The 16,429-nt window shown below is 39.0% G+C and overlaps 1 protein-coding gene across 13 annotated transcripts in view; it reads left to right on the top strand.

The window, feature by feature from the left end:
* TRAK1 (trafficking kinesin protein 1) overlaps nucleotides 1–16,429 on the top strand; it is a 127,935-nt gene that overhangs the window by 77,593 nt on the left and 33,913 nt on the right. For 11 of the 13 annotated variants that reach the window (XR_003946079.2, XM_030239248.2, XM_018909687.3 and 8 more), the window contains 2 exons: nucleotides 10,571–10,647; nucleotides 13,856–13,972. Coding sequence is in view for 12 of the 13 variants with exons in the window: in XM_018909687.3 (XP_018765232.3) it covers nucleotides 10,571–10,647; nucleotides 13,856–13,972 (194 nt within the window). In the remaining variant the exon portion in view is untranslated. Of the gene's footprint in view, nucleotides 1–1,703; nucleotides 2,188–10,570; nucleotides 10,648–13,855; nucleotides 13,973–16,429 lie in introns of those variants that run through there. The other 2 variants (XM_018909689.3, XM_050970708.1) reach the window with 2 other exon arrangements.

The following is a 16,429-nucleotide window of genomic DNA, read 5'->3' as shown; positions in this document are numbered from 1 at the left end:
AAATAGGAATTACAACACTTTCTCTTAGCTTTTGAACGTCAGAGTCCTCCTGTGTGGTACAAGTTGATATTAGTCACAGAAGCCAGCTTGTGGGAATGTTCAATTACTCTCCTATATATATTGTCATGTGTTCTGAACAGCAACATGTCTCCTTTCAGTGTGTCCTTCATAAACTGGATAGTTAGCTGACTGCTTGTCAGGATTATTAAAACCACACCATGTTTGACAGGGGTGGACTTTTCTGTCCCTAGGCTTTAAAAGGTTCTTCCTGCATTCTTTTAATATGACTTATTGTTTTGGTTACTCTCTCAGTTTCCATTTTCCAGCTACTACTGAAATGTGATAAATGGTCACTGAATGGCAAGTAGGTATTTAAGACCCTTACTGTCTGATTTTAAGTATTTTTTAAAGAGTTGATTCACTGTTACAGGTAAGAACTGAAGACACAAAAGCTCTAAGCATCAGAAACTAGAAGCAGTCCTTATTATTATTAAAATTACATATTTTAATGTAATGATGTGGGGAGAAAGAGACAATTTTTTTTCCCCTGAGTTTTTGAGGTTATTGCTGCTGCTGAATATTGCAGTAAATTTTGGCAGTCTAAGATCAAGTTGCTTTGAGGGGAAAATCTTTATTCAGAAATCAGTGTTTCTTCCCTTAGCAACCACTTGCATTTCATATCCTTTGGCTGTTATTTATATAATCATTATTACATTGTGTGCATGTAAATATCATAATATATTAAAACATAAACCAGAATCATTTATCATTATTGTGTAAAAGTAGTTGCTTCCCATCTCATACTACCCCACCACTGGTTCTTCCTCACCACTAGAGAGATGGTAATAGTGAAATTGTTCCTACATACCCAAACTGTTACGTTCTGCTGGCTTGTAGTGTAATGTTTGTCTGTCTGTTCCTAGCAGTTATGTCCCCTCAGAGGATGGTGAGGTGCCTTTGCCTTGCAGTGCCCCCACTTTGCCTGCAAATTTTGCTTTGCCCCGTGATGTGGATAGGAATGTTTAGCAGCAAAGGGCACCTGCTTGCCGCTGCAAGGGAGGCAACTTAGCAAACATGAAATATCTATGGCTACCAAAAGTTAAATAAGAAAGTTAGCCTGCCCTGTGTGTGTAGTCAAGATTAGCAAATACAGCCTGTTGGAAACAAAGAGGTCTGAGCACAGGAGATTTGTTTCTTGTTGAACAAAGAAGAGATGCATGCATGCTTGAAAATGGCACTTGGGTGCCTTATGTGGACTTGTGAGGTATTTCGTTTCCCACAGCAGACTGAAGAGAAAAATGAATGTGGAAAACACAGTATTTGACAGCTAATGGGGTATGTCATTTAAGTTCTTTGTACCAGTGTAATCTCTCCTTTGTATAAGCAATAAAAAAGCTCCTTTCCCCAGCCCAATTCTTCACTTAATGGTTCTAGCGTGTGGTGATGCTGCTGTCAGACTCTACTGCACAGTAGCCCTGGGTATAAAGATCTCTCTGCTGGGTGGGATTGGCTGTGTGTGCACAGGCTCAGGCTGTTCACAGCTCCAGTGAGGTCTTGCTGCATTGGGCAAGGTGAGAGGTGATTTATGACTCTGTGTGGTGCACGCCCTTCCCCAGGTGTGACAGACAGAGGCTGGATCAGACTTCCGTGTTGAGACACTTGTGGGAAGCTACCAGTTCACTTGTAAGAGCAGGGGCAGAGGAGAGGGAGCCTTGTTGATGTGAGGAGTGTCAGGGAGAGTCTTTCAGCTCACTGACTTTGTTTGAAATATGTTAGTGGGGCTTTTGAGCAAAAACTGGCTACTGTCAGAGCTGGTCTGAGGAGCAACATAAACCTTCTAGTAATTATTTGACAGATGGTCTCTTCCCTCCTCCACCCCATCTGTACAACTCAAAGCTGTTGCACTAAGGACAAGGACTCAGTCTCTCTGGAGTTCCCTGGCTGAGCATGTGAGTGAGGAAAGATGGTATCCTGCTTTGTGGAGACCTTGCTCTGCTCTCCCCAAAGTTACAGCCTCCGAGGGAATGATTTCCCATCACCTGTGAGACTAAGGCATCATTTCGTGTCTATCTGGGATAACTGCAGCAATGTCAGTAAACGAAGAGGAAAGTTATGAATATGACTATGAAAAGGAAAATGAGAGGAAATGCACTTTTAACAGGCAGAGCCTTGATATCTTGGAAGAAGGTACTTTTCACCTTTTGTTTTTAATCTTTCATGGTGGTAGCATGTGGCAAACTACAAGTGATTTGAGTGGTATTTGTGGATTAAATAGACAAAATTCTGTGTTTTACATGTGTAGCCAGTATGTTTGGATGAAGTATTCATCTAATATCTAAATAAGATAAACCTTAATTTATGTATACTTATTTAAATAAGAAAGGCATGATCAACAGATGAAGGTTGTGCAATACCTATTTTATAATGAAACAGAAGTTCAGAAATCTCTCTCTGGAATTGTAGTGCATTTTTTATATGCACAAAATGTGTGTGTCTTATGAAACTATATTTTAGGTTGTCATTCCCAGCAGGTGATTCTAGAGCAGTTTTGTTCTTATCCATGAATTTGAAAGCGCATAGACAGAAATAATCCAAATGTGGTGTCTTATGACTTAAATTTTCAATATAAAAAAACAACCCAAAAATGTTGTTATACTCTCTGGAAATAATGGGCAACTGACCCATTCAGGTGGAAATGGGAAAGTACATGCATTGAAAATTCTCCTGTGCACCTGCTGAATAGAGAGGGTATCTATCCTAGGGCTGCTTCCAGCCAATCTGGTAATCTTCTTCAGGGTTTCAGGTAGCAAAAGCTGAATGCCCCATTCCTGTTACTTTATGTGCTGTAAATTTTTCTCTGAAGTAGCAGTTTTATGGTAGAGAATTGTTACTTCCAAATGAACTATTGTAAAGCTGATGTAGGGATAGTTTGAAGGATTGTTAGCACAGAAAATGCGATGTGCTGTGAATTTACATCCTTGTTCACCTTGTGGTTAACAGTTCCTGTATCCAGAGTTCTTGGTGAATGAACCATGCTCTTTGAATGCCATTGCATAGGATTTTCCTGTAAAAACTCCTTCACAATCAAATATCCCACCTGGTTTTCAGATTTGTGTGTCTATGTAAAAAAGAAAGGTGCTGAAGAAATACAGATAAAAAGAAAATTTAAAAGTGGGGATTGGGATGGAGAGGAAGCTTATCAAGAGAGGGCATATTTTATATTTTATTTCTATTATTTTAGCAATTAAATTATTACTGAAGCATACATCATGCTGTTCTTGTTCTTTCTGATGACTTTACCTTTCATCCAGATCTAACAGTCTGAAGCTGCTCGTGTTGATTTTGAAGGGGCAGGTGGAAAGAAAAATTTGAGTTCTATCTGGGATAAATTTAGCCCTGTCTTTCTACACTGCCTTCCTCTCAAAAGCTCAGTATGTGTTTGAAATGTCTTCTAAAGATGCCTTTTCTTCACCTATGTGTTCATATCGCCTACACACTCAGTGTAGCAGAGATACAGATACACGAGGAGAATGGGTGAGTCCATCCATTCTGTAAGTAAAGCAGATGGAAACACCAGCATGTAGCCTTTTAATCCTGAACAAAGGAAACATTTTAGCTATATCTGGCTGTGAATCTGGTACCAGAAATGGGAAATCAGAGTATATGTTTCACTTCAACCATTTATAGTTATTGAAAAGAAGAGGATAAAAACTGTGTAATTAGGACTCCTTAACTGTTTGGCCTATTCCATATGCAGGATGTGTACTCACTTCTTGACTGTTACTTCCATAGTCATTTTGCTGTAGTGAGGTTTTTCTCTGTGCCGACGTTTAGATGCTGTAACTCCCCTGAGTCCTGTTTCTGGAGCCTGTCACGGAGCTAAGGTTATGCCTGGCAGCATTGCAGTCAGCTCCCTTGATGAGAGTGGAAAGCACCTTTGGAATTGGCATTGCTTTGGAATTGTAAAGTTGCCTGACAGCAATATGTTTACCTTATATTTGATAAGCTGGCCTTGGGGCTGACTGCAGTGAAACTTTGCTCAGGGGTATCTGTTGATAGTGTCTTCTCCGATTTTCTTCATAAAGGAACCTGAGCTGTGAAAGGACAACCTGTCAGCTTCCTTTGATTACTGATTTGTTGAGTCAGCTGTTTCTGAAAGGGAGCTTAGTTTTGATTCTTGCTTTTGCAGCTAGGACAGAAAAGGACTCTTACCTACACAGGACCTATGATGGCAGCCATTTCCATTTGCTAATGTAGTAGTTTAAAAGTCCTATTTATCTAAAGCACTCAGTAAGTGCAGACAAAGAATTTGTCTCAAGTTAATTTAAAAAGAAAAAAAAAAGTCTTGGGATCACTATTAAAATCCTAAATCAGACACTCCAGGGATCTGATTCCAGGGATCTGCCTTCTGGATCTGACTGAAAATGCAGAATACAATAGAATGGAGGCCATTCAGAGCTCTGGAATCTGTGAATGCTAGAGCAGAAAAGATAAAGAGGAGTCATTCTTGAATAACCATTCTCTCCCAAAGAGTTGGAATAGGAAAAGACTATGTATCTAAGAAAGGAGACAGCTGACAATGTGTGGCTTACAGGCTTGTAATTTCATTTTAGGATTTTTAAAGATGTATGGTCCAGATCCCAATTTAAATCTTTCACATATTTATTAGTTACATTGACTGCAGTCTAGACATTTCTTGACAAAAAACAAATGGAAGAGAATGTCAAGACAGTAATTCAGTGGCTAGTAGTAAAAAATCCTACAAAAAAAGTTTTAACTTTGAAGAGAAGAGCTATCCTGAGCTGTATCTGTAAATGATGTATGCATTAAGGCAATTAAGAGAATTTAGGTGTTCTCTCCAGAGACTTTTTCTTATTTTCTTAGTTTGACTTTATGTCTGTATTTTCCAAGTTACCACGTTTGATCTGTTTATGCTGGTAGAAGGAACAAGTGTCTGATGCTCTTTTTGAAATTTCTTTTAACTTGATTTTTTGTTCATCACTAGAAAATTCGATGCAGTTCATGTCCTACTTAGAAGACGTACTTTGAAATTATTCCCTGCCTGAGGTTTCAGGCAGAGGCTTTAGAAAAGAAGTAAAATCTGTGGTTTGTTGCTTTTAGGGGTTTTTTGCAAACCCGTGTTTCAGTAAAAACAAAGGTTTGGATGTGAGGCTTTAATATTGGATTTGCTAAGCTATTTGAGTACCCTATGAGAGAAATGGCAGTAAACAAACACTCCTTGAACCATAGCCCTAAACAGCAAGATAAAATCTCTTCTTCCAGAAGAATCAGTAGCTGCAGCTTAATATGAAAAGATTATTTTGCAAACAGTGCCATTGAAATTACAGTAAGCCATGCTGAAGCATTTGAAGAAGACAAAACCAGAATCTATTGGATTGTCTGAGTTTGTCTCTCTCACAGCATCATGTTCTTCCAGACTCCTGCACAGAGCTCACCCACAGTGTGACCTGACAGTTGTGAAGCAGCTGGTGCCCTGTGACCGCTCCTTATCCCTCTAACCAGGTCACGCCACCGCTGACCTCCCTGACTGCCTTCTGGAGCGACTGGCCTGCTTCCTGCTTTGGGACTGCTGGGGGAGGCTGGGGGAACTGCTGGGCTGTTCCATTAGGATGTGGATTTCTAGTAAGTTGTGACTCAGAAGCACGTTCTTCAAGCTCTGGGGACAGTAGTATCTCAACATTTTTAAGGTCTTTAGATGGGCATATTCTCTTAGGGCTGTATCAAATGTGACAGGCAACAGCAGGTCTGAAGCCTCTGTCCCAGCTTAGCCAGGGCTGTCAAAAACACCTCTGCATTGGAGGAGAAGATACCATATTTATATTTAACTGTGAAAAATCAGTAACAGCTGACAGCATATTTCAGGTCTAATTTTCCTGAGTTTATTTGAAAGGTGATATACGTAATATGGCACAGTTTCGGAATTCCACATGTGCTTGGCTTAAGTTGATGTAGTGCTCACAGTAACCTGTGCCAGAGTGTAGCTATCAGTGGCTCTGGAACTGAAACTGTAAATTTTAGTGGGTGCTTTATCCTTTAAGTGTAAAAATAGCCTTTGAGGAATGAATCCATTGAGAGCCGAGGAGTCTGAGTCTGCCAGGGTCTTTGATGGCTACCGTGTGCCGAGTGGCAGCGGGGAGCACGGCTGCTCAGTCAGATTTGCCATGTGTGTTCTGTGGGGCTCCATGTGCAGCCTTCAGGATGCAGTGCCCTTCCATTGTGTCTTTGGTGTTTGGACAAAGCTGTGAGCAGAGGGAAGCAAGACTGAAGCTGTTTGTGAGGCAGGGCTTGTCATGACTGAGCAAGAATATAGCAGGCCTTGCCGTAGTTCAAGGCTTTGGGTAGGGAACTGTAACGGAAAAAAAAGCACTGTCCCATCCCACCAGCTTGCCAGTAAGAAGCATGGGTGTTTAAATGGCAAGAGATCTGTGGTCTGTGAACAGTATTAATTTCCCCTGATGGAGTTTCTGATTAAGTAAATTTTGGTAGTAGGGAAATCTTCATGCACTAAGGCCTTCCCTGTTAGACTCTGTAATTACACAGGTAAATATTATCTAATAATATTATCAATATTATTTGTTTCACTGTGAAGTGAAACTTTACAGTGGCATGTTAGCCATCTTATGTTTCCCAGTAGTTAGAAATAGACATGAAGAGAAGCAGTAAGAGCTGGGCTTTCCTCTTCAGCAGCTGCAGCACTCTTTTATTTCATTAGTTTATCCTTGGTTGGTAAGTCTCAAGAATGAAGAGGGAGTATGTGTTGAGGGATGCAGGGAGCAGGAGTTGAGGATACCTGTGACTGCTGGCACTGGTGATGTATGTTTTTTCCTCCTTCTATTTGATTCCTTTGTTTGGCAGGTGGTGGCTCTTTGCAGAAGCTGCCAATAGTGGTATTCTTGTTCCCCTTTCCTTCTGTGGCTGTCTCCTGTTCCTGCAAACATCCTTTACTCTAAGTAGTATACTTATTGAACAGGTGACTTTCAGGGAGCAATCCAGAAAAGTGCATGTGCTCCTCCATGTCCTGGTGCATCTTCAGCCTAGGAATCAGTGCTCCATTAACTAGATGACAAGAAATAAATGCAGGGTACATCCTTTCAGCTGTACTTACTTTGAGAAACACAAGAATGTGGTTACCAGTAAAGTTGCAGGCTTTAGGATGGTATAAAGATGGTGCTAGGTACTTTAAGGCAGAGGAAATGTTTGTTCTGTGTAGTGTTTGTCCATCTGCATGTGTGGCTTTAAAAAAACCCCAAATACTTTGAACTGCAAATGTGCCCCCAGTACCATGTATTTAGTGCTGTCATGAAAATAATGTGAAGGGAGCTTTCTCTGTTCTTTGTTTCCTGTTTTGGATCTGTGACATTAGCTTCAAAGCACTTAGCAAAATATGTGTGGTTTTTATTTATTCTTTTTTTCTGTGTTGTCTATCAGCTCCATAAGCTGAGAAGTGCAAAGTATATTTGATTTGGCTGCTTGCATGCATCCATGCACTTACACACAGTGCTCCCTATTACCTCAAGCAAAAAACTACTGATGTGTGAGTGAGCAAAAAGAGGTCTGTAATTTGGTGCTGTAGGTTTTGCATTACAAGGCACTGTCCTTCATTTGCTCTTGTTTTATCTTTACAGCAGCATTACCAGGCTCTCATACTCATCAGAAACTCCAGCAGGCTAGAAACCTACTATGCAGGATCTATTACACATGTGTGGGGGATATTTTTCCACTGCATACTTCACTGATAACACCTCTTAATAGTTTTTCAAAATAGTCTGTCTTTTTCACTGTTAGATTTCTTGATCACTAAAGAAGTAAAAACTGCTGTACAAGAATTGAAATGTTATCTCATAGTCTGTGGAGGCTGAATAACTAGATATTTAGGCATTTTTTAGGATTCTTTTTTAAAAAATTATACTTCTGGATTCTACTCTCCCCTTACTTTTCACCTTCTTTTTCCCACAAGCCTTGATTTCTGAGTAATTGAAAGCAACACCTTTTTGCAAGTTTGCCCTCCTTCCAATAACAAATCTTCCTTTTAGCTAGTAGCTGTGTTTCCACAGTATTGTGTGTAGTGGTAGTATGGACAGTAGTTGACTGACAGATTTTATTATATGTGGTCTACTGAAATTTATTTCTACTTGGATGTAGAGGATGCATAAAAGGACACTTCTGCTTTGAAACTCTTTTACTCTGGCAAAGTAGTGTACAAAGATCTTTGTTTTGACAATCACCAACAGAACTTTGATGGAAATTTCTAGATATGAAAGCTGTTGGTGACCATTTTCTACTTTGCTGCTGGTAATGTCTGTTGTTATAATGCTGGGGTATTGCCTTGCCAGGTTAAAGTTTAAACGGCAAGTTCTGAAGGAATAACCGAGGGAGTATCCACACAATCAAACTTTATCGCTCTCCCAGCTGAGTGACTTTATTCTGTCTGTGGGAACACCAGCCTTTATCAGCCTGCCTGTTAGGAAGGTTATACATTTACCTGAATCAGGGCGGTGTGAGGTTGCCATAGTCCTGCTCATTGGTGATTGTTAGTGCTAGGTACAGAATTTAAATGAGCTTGCTAATGACAATGTCAAATATTATTTTATAGTAGTGATGGAATGTCGTAACCAAGGGAACTATTTAGTGTGTGGTTGTATTGGAAACCTGCTGGCGTCAGGGTTTCTGATCGTGTTTTATGGCATGACTTATGAACTTACTATATTTAAAACAAAGTTGAGTTTATGGTGATGTCAGATTGTGTATGTGGATGAATAGTCTTCCGAACATTATACCTTCTGTTTTTATGGAAAACTACTGTTAAACCCCTTTCTGCAAGTCATTGCATTTGTTTCCTGTGGAATCTTGGAACTGCTTTTGGGTAATGTAGCTTTTAGTTTATAGGTGTACTGTGTTTTTACTTCTGCAGTGGTAGAGTTATTCTTTCTATTGATATGTCATGCTTGTCAGGTTATTACTTTGAAGCATAAACTTTTTACTGTTGTCACTTTCAGACTTAGTATTTGGATAAATGCGATTATATTTTGAATACTTTTGTATATCATTCTTTGGAGTTCACTGGAACTACTCGTGTCTATAAATATTATAAATGTTTTTAGGATGGGATCTGCAAAAGTAGAATTAGAGAAATGGGAAAATAAATGAAGAAATTATACTTCTTGCCATAATTCAGGCAATTTTATGATATGTAGATACCGAAAAATATCCTCCAACATTTCAAGAGCTATCTAAGTACTCTTGAATTTGATGTATTATCAATGTGCTTTAGTGGTGATCAGCTGTATATTAATTTATATGCAGACTGTACATTTATGAATTAGGTAGTGTTGTTTCCTTAGTGTGACAGACTGTCTCCTGCTAATATTACTGTACTGTTCTGTTTTTTTTTTCTCCTCAGTATACAAATCCTATTAGGCCTGATCTGTCTCTTCCCCCGCCTTAGTGTGCACTAGAACAACATTAGCTTATCTGCCAGACGGAACCTTAAGTGACATTGCCAAGGGTAAAGCCCCTGAAGAGCAGTTCAGGCTACAGCAGCCTGATAACTCACAGTCTGTGTGATCTGCTGAATTTCTTTAACAGTCCTTTTTTCCAGAATTACAGGGTTTGAGGAAAAAGTGTGTTTGGGAAAAAAAAAAAGAAATATAGAGGGTAGAGCAGAAAGTGCTGTTGTTTGCTGTGACTGTTGGTGAATTTTTTGAAAACTTGTTGACTTCTGGATAAGTCAGTTTAGCTTCTTAAAGGATCACCTATGGTGATAGACTGAACTTCTGCATGCTTTCTTCAGTCTGACAAAACTCCTGGTTCCACCTTAATGATTAACAATCTCAACCAGTCTAAGTAAATATTTGTTATGAGTGATACTGTGATCACTGTGGTGTGGCTGGGTATTACAAAAACCATTTCTTATTTTACATGCATACTTTACTGTCTTGTACCATAAAACCCAGTTCTTATCAACTTAATATGACATAGTCGCGTTCTGATGGACAGTGCCCCTAACAGTATTGGAGTTGCTTATTCATGGAGTAATGCTATTGCATGTCATACAATGAGTAGGTGACATGATGGAATCCTAATTATGTACCTAAGAACATCTGTTTTGACTTCCTGATTATTTTTTTAAATCAACTCAAGTCTAATAAACTCAAGTTATTCTTCAGAGAATAAAGTTTTAACATTTTAATTTTGTTCTGCTGCTGACAAAAGCAAGTGCTTATTACAAGAGAAGCATTTGTATTACCAGTATCACATGAATCTTGGATTTTTTTGATGGCAGGTTTGGGGCAGGGGTGTGTGTTGAGTTTTATTTGTTTATTGCTCTGTTTGTTGAGTTTTTAGCTCTTGATGTGCTCACCCAAAAGTTGACATAAGCAGGTTTTTAGACGAAAACTTACACACATCTAAACTTAGAAAGCTATGTCTTGCAAAGGATGGGAGTTGAACTTCAGTGATCCTTGTGTGTATCTTCCAGCTCAGGATATTCTGTGATCCTCCCCCAATGGTACTGCCTATCTGATTAATGTTTTGCTTTATTTCTTTGCAGTTTTATGTGCTGAAAGAGTGGGCCAGATGACTAAAACATACAATGACATAGATGCTGTAACACGTCTTCTTGAGGAGGTAAGTACTACATCTGTTTAAGGACCCATACAGAGTGTGACAAAGTAGTACTGAAATTACGTGGTACCACTAATAAACATTGTTGGTAGATTGTTCTTCAGTGTGGAAGAATAAGGACTCTAAATGTATGTACACTTTATCTCATTGGTAAGCTAAATATTATTTCTAAATAGAGATAATTTGTTTACCTCAGTCAAAGGGATTCATTTCTTCTGATTATTTTTCAGTTGAGGCCATGTAACTTGTTCTTGGCCAGACATTTGCCCTAATGAAGGCAGAGGAGGAGGAGGGATCATCTTACAATGACACATATTTTTACAGTACCTGTAAAACTGAGAGTATTGTTATTGATGGATATATTCTCTTCAGAAAATAATAAAAAAAAGCTCACAGACTTGTTTTCATAATAATTTGTTCAGATAATTTCTTTCCAGAGAAGTACATAGGCACAAAATTAGAAAATACCTAGTACTCCATTTGCCTTCTTTCCTGTATGTTAGGTTGATTTGGTTGTTGTTTGTGGGGTTTTTATACCATTATTATGAAAATTGGTTTTCTTGTAATCCTTAGCACTCAGGAAATGTCAAAAAGCAACTGTCATGGTACTATGCTTATGTTCAATAAATATCATGATAAATTATTGGACTAAAATCGTCTGTTTTTCTACAGTAAACTTGAGCAATGATTTTCCAAAGAATTATGAGTAATTCTTTAGGTGAAAACTGTTGCAACTGTATTAGTTTATGGCTGACTGCAATTTAGTCCTTTATACTCAATTGCTTGCTTATTGCAATACCAGTGTTTAAAATGGTGTCTTTTTAGCCAATTGGGTGCTCTGTTATTCCTCTAATTCTGCAAGAAAACAAGCATGGGAATGAATGCTCAGGTCTCCCACCTGTTCTGGATACCCCTCAATGCAGTACAGTCTTATATTTTGTGCTTTGAGCCAAACCCATTCAAACACCTCTGTACAAATTACCTTTTAAATCGGATGTGTTACCCAAAGGACTTCTCCTGGAAAAAATCAACACCTTGTAGTAACAGTCTGTTAACTTGCTTGTGCCCTGTTCCCTTTGCCTTGTTTGGCTGAGATTTACTTCATTTGGTCTGGAACTCCTTCTAGTAATGATGGCAGCTTTCTGCCAAACTGTTTCCTCCCCTGAGTCCCTGTAGCCAAATGTCTACAGATCCAGGCACTGCACTCATGGGAGCAATGCTTGAAGGACTTGCTGAGCCAGTGTTTTAAAGCTTCTTGTGTACTTTCCTGTCGGGATGTTTGGAAGGGAAAAATAAGGGAGTGTATAACATGTCAAACGTTATTAAAACAAATACTTTCCGTGAGCCTTTTTGTTTTGTTTGACCATCATTTCCAATGAAATTACTCTGTTCATAGGGATAGGTGCACTTACTGCACCTTTCTTTGTTCTTCTTATGATGGTTATCATAAGAGATTATGGCCATTTGCAGAATTTAACTCCTTCTGTAGCTTCCACACATACAAGTGAGAAAAAAACAAAAGCCACCCCTTGTCTGTCCTTCATGTTTGCAAGCTTCAGGTGCTTGCATTACAACATTGAAAGGTGCGGCATTTGGGAAGATAGGGAAGAGAAGATCTTGAAACAGCATGTGTGCAGATATTTCAGAAATCTGTGCCTGTAGCCCTGAAACTAAGGAAGGAGTGGCACCAGGCCTGCCTGGGTATGTGGTAAAAATTGGAGCAGATTTCATCATAAATCTGCTTTCTCATCTTTTTCTAATAATAGTGTAAATGTGTCTTGCTTCTCAGTATTATTTTTTTTTTTTACATATAGCTGTAATAAATTGGTTCCTTATCATTGTGTTAGTAAGAGACCTGTCCCCAGACTGAAATTTAGAGCTGAATTGCTAAAAATTGTATAGGAAGGCTGGGGATGTTGTTTGAAGAGCCTGGACACGGACTTACATTCTTCAAATTGGAAGTTAAAAAACATTGCTGCTAGATAGCTGCTCCTCTGTAGAGTCAAAACCACAGCAATATATTTTTTTCACTCAGTATTTATGAAGTGAGCCAAATTAGTGAACAATAAGTTGGCTTAAAATATATCCAAACATATTTTGGATAACTTCGTGGCACCTATTGTTCTGCAAGATTGTACATAAGATTGCATAAAGATTTTATGATAATGCCAGTAGCTTTCAATGCAAATATAAGTCTGACCTTCAGAAACCATTTGTAAAATGCTATTTGCAGATACAGCATTGATCAGTCACCTTTCTTTTTATTTACTGGTTATTATATAACTTTTTTTTCCATTATGAAAGCCTCTTCATTCAAATTCATTGACTTCAAATCCTTGTGAACAGTAGCTGTGGGTTTTGTAGGCTTTATCATTAATGTACACATGACATAAGGTAGCATTTAGTCATAAAATCTGGGTGGTAGTCAGGGGCAGTAAGTAAACCCCAAGCAGTATTTTCAGTAACAGGGAGAAAATTCTTCCTCAAATGGTGTTGTGTTAGGGAGTTAAGCACAGCACCATTTTACCACTATTAAAAACATCTAGTAGTTAAATAAGAAAATGATAAATAGAAATGCTTAATGAACAGCGCCAAATTTTATGCAGTTTATCATCCTCTCCCAAGCAGATTACAGTCCCAGCTTCTGCAAGGCTGAGACATCCTTATGTCATCTACAGGATAAGCTTCTAGGTTTTATTGGTACCTGTGGTGAATTTTCAAGACAGGGAATTTCCAGTACTGTGCTCATAGAGGAGGGGGAGGAAGAGGCCAAGCATGACATGAGAGTAACCACTTAATGTAGTTTGGGGCATCTGTAAAAAGGAAAGAGTTAGGATTTGTTTTTACACAAAAGCACTAATGGTTTTGGCATACACAAAATAGGAGTTGAACGTTCATTGTGGTGGAACTGGCTTCTACTCCTGCATAGCTCATTGCCTTTTATTTGTAGGTGGAGCAAGTGGAAACTGAAGAATGCTTTGAGAGAGGGTCAGTCATTTCTGAATAATGCTGTTGTATGCAAGATATGCAAGAGTAGAAAAGGAAAAAAAAAAGTCAAAAACCCCCAAACAAACCTTCACAGAAGGAAAAAGTCTTTTTATTGTTAAGTGCTTGTTTTTTCCCTTTCAAGGCAATTTTACCCTCCCTCTGATCCTTTGGTGATTAAAAAAATATAAATTGAAATTGGCTTTCTGTTCTTAATGCTTCACAGAAAGAACGGGACTTAGAATTAGCTGCTCGGATTGGCCAGTCACTGTTAAAAAAGAATAAATCACTGACAGAAAGAAATGATTTCCTGGAGGAGCAAGTAGAACACATCAGAGAAGAGGTAAGATTTTTATGCCTGAATATTGTATATGCAGTGATGTGGGGAATTTTCTTCAAGCTTCACATTGTCCATAGATTTGGCTGTGGGCAACCTGCTCACATGTCTGACCACCCTCTCTGCTAAAAATGTCTTCCTTATATCTAGTCTAAATCTGCTCTCCTTTGGTTTAAAACCATTACCCTTTATCCTATCACAACAGACCCTGCTAAAAGGTCTGTTCCCATCTTCCTCATAAACCCCCTTTAAAGTACTGAAAGGCTGCAATATGTTCTTCCTAGAGAATTATCTTCATCCTGAACAATCCCAACGCTGTCAGCCTTCCCTTACAGGAGAAGGAATATTTTTGTGGCCCTCCTCTGGACCTGCTTGAATAGGTCCATGTCCGTCTTATCCTGAGGGTTTCAGTGCTGGGTGCTCACCAGAGAACAGCTGAGGAGGAAAATCACCTCCCTCAACTTGTTGGTAACGCTTCTTTTGATGCAGCCCAGGGTATGATTGGCTTTCTGGGCTGGGAGTGCACACATTGGTGTGATCAAATAAAATGCACCAGAAAGCTTATATCATTTCAAGTAGCACCTGTGCTTTAAACAGGTCTTTAGCTGTAAGTAAAACTGTCATTAAACTCCAACTTAATAAATGAGCTAGGAGCCAATGTTGTTTCTCCTATTCTGAGGCAGTGGCCTTGCTTTTTGAATCTCACCCGTATGTGGTTTTGAGCAGGACAGAGAGCAAGGGAACAATGAACCACTGTGAAGTAAAAACTTAAAAATGGTTCATAATTAACACTGCTCAGGGGTGTGGGATGTAGCATTATGAACATCTCACATAAAGGATAAAGTGCGAATGGAGTGATTGGTGATATGTGATAAATGATGGTGGAGCACACACAATGAAATGATATCCTTTGATGTGGCCCACCCTTTTTGGCATGGAAAACTAGTTCTGTTCTCTCCCAAAGGAGTGCTGTTGCTTGCTGCCCAAGTCCCATCATGAGGCAGACCAATTTATTTGTGTATTGGTCAATATGACATGTACTCGGTATGTGCAAGGTGACTGAGCAGGACTGTGCATTCATATCATCCATCCAGAGTGGAAAATTTGATTGAGAAAGGTGGAGGACAGGGACAGGCTGCCTCTGTCCACGTCTGTTTTTATTTAGTGGGACTGAGGAGCAGCATTAGGAAACGTGCCACCAAAAATAAGCCTCTTAACAGGTGGCTTGGTATGTTGGGCCATATGTTCTGTCAACACCCCTCTTTCACACTGTTATTTTGATTCCTTCAGAAACTGATGCTTTTGAGGCAGAGCTCATCAGACTTTAAAGTCATGACAGTTTTGTGTATTAAAAATCTGCCTTTAATAGGTTGCAGATTTTCTATTAAAACTGAATTTTGTATGTTTGAACACAACAGTAACTAAGACAATTGTCTTTAGGGACAAAAGATAAGAGAAATGAAATATATTGATACTTCTAAAATTCTGTAAAAATTGCCTTAAAATGGATTGTCTGGGAGAAACGTGTTTTCTGTAATACAGGGACAAATGCTTTCTGATGTGTGGTGTAAAATTAAGGTTTTATTGGTATATGTATCACAGCATGAATACTTTAGCTTTATATCTCTTTGACCTTTGTCATGACAAAACTTGCTGTCCATCCCATTAAGCAGGCTGAGTTTTTCCTTTGTGCTGGTAACATGCCACGTTGATAGATACACGTCAAAGTTATAAAGACCTGTGCAAAGTGCATCAGATTCTTGAGTTTGTCTTTTGAGTTTGTGTTGTTAGGCACTGCTAAGTTTAAGAAGGGGCTGTCATCGTGTTTAGTAAAAACTGTTGTAACTGAGATTTTTGCTGTACTAGAGAGCAAAAGGGTGAGTGGACTGAAGCAAGCCCTTTAGTGTGTGCACAGACACTTCAGTCTCAGCTTACTGTTTCACTACTGTATTCTAGAAGCATAAACATTATACTGAGGAAACGTTCTTAATTGTGAAGTATTTGCTTTACAGAGATGGGTGTCTGCTTTTTCAGCAGCAGAGTGTAGTTCCCAGGTACAGCATGTCTGTCTGCTATTCAGTAAGAATGCTGCAGCTCCATGTTCCTTTTCTCTGGGATGGTGCTGCCTACATTTTGGTATTGTCTCCTTTGACATTAGAGCTCAATATCAAAGAAACGTAAACTGTAAATCTGCACAATGGGAATTGTATTCAGAATGAAGTAGCTCACTAGGTTTTAGCTTCTAACTTTCTAAATTTCCCAGTTTCTGATTCTTTTTTCTCTACATATTTTATCCTATGTTTCTGAAGCTAAAATGGCAGCACTTCCAATGCAGTGTCAGTCCTCAAATAACACCACCTCAAACCTGTGTTAACTTCTGGGCAAAAAAGCCCTCTAGACCTGTTATTCGAGTTCCAGGTCACCTGTCAGAATTTGTGTTTTGATGATAGCAGGTTTCAAAGT

The sequence above is a fragment of the Serinus canaria genome, chromosome 2 (genome assembly GCF_022539315.1).
Source record: "Serinus canaria isolate serCan28SL12 chromosome 2, serCan2020, whole genome shotgun sequence".
NCBI lineage: Eukaryota > Metazoa > Chordata > Aves > Passeriformes > Fringillidae > Serinus > Serinus canaria.
The sequence above is the reverse complement of the archived record's forward strand: the minus strand, read 5'-3'. Positions and strand labels throughout refer to the sequence as shown.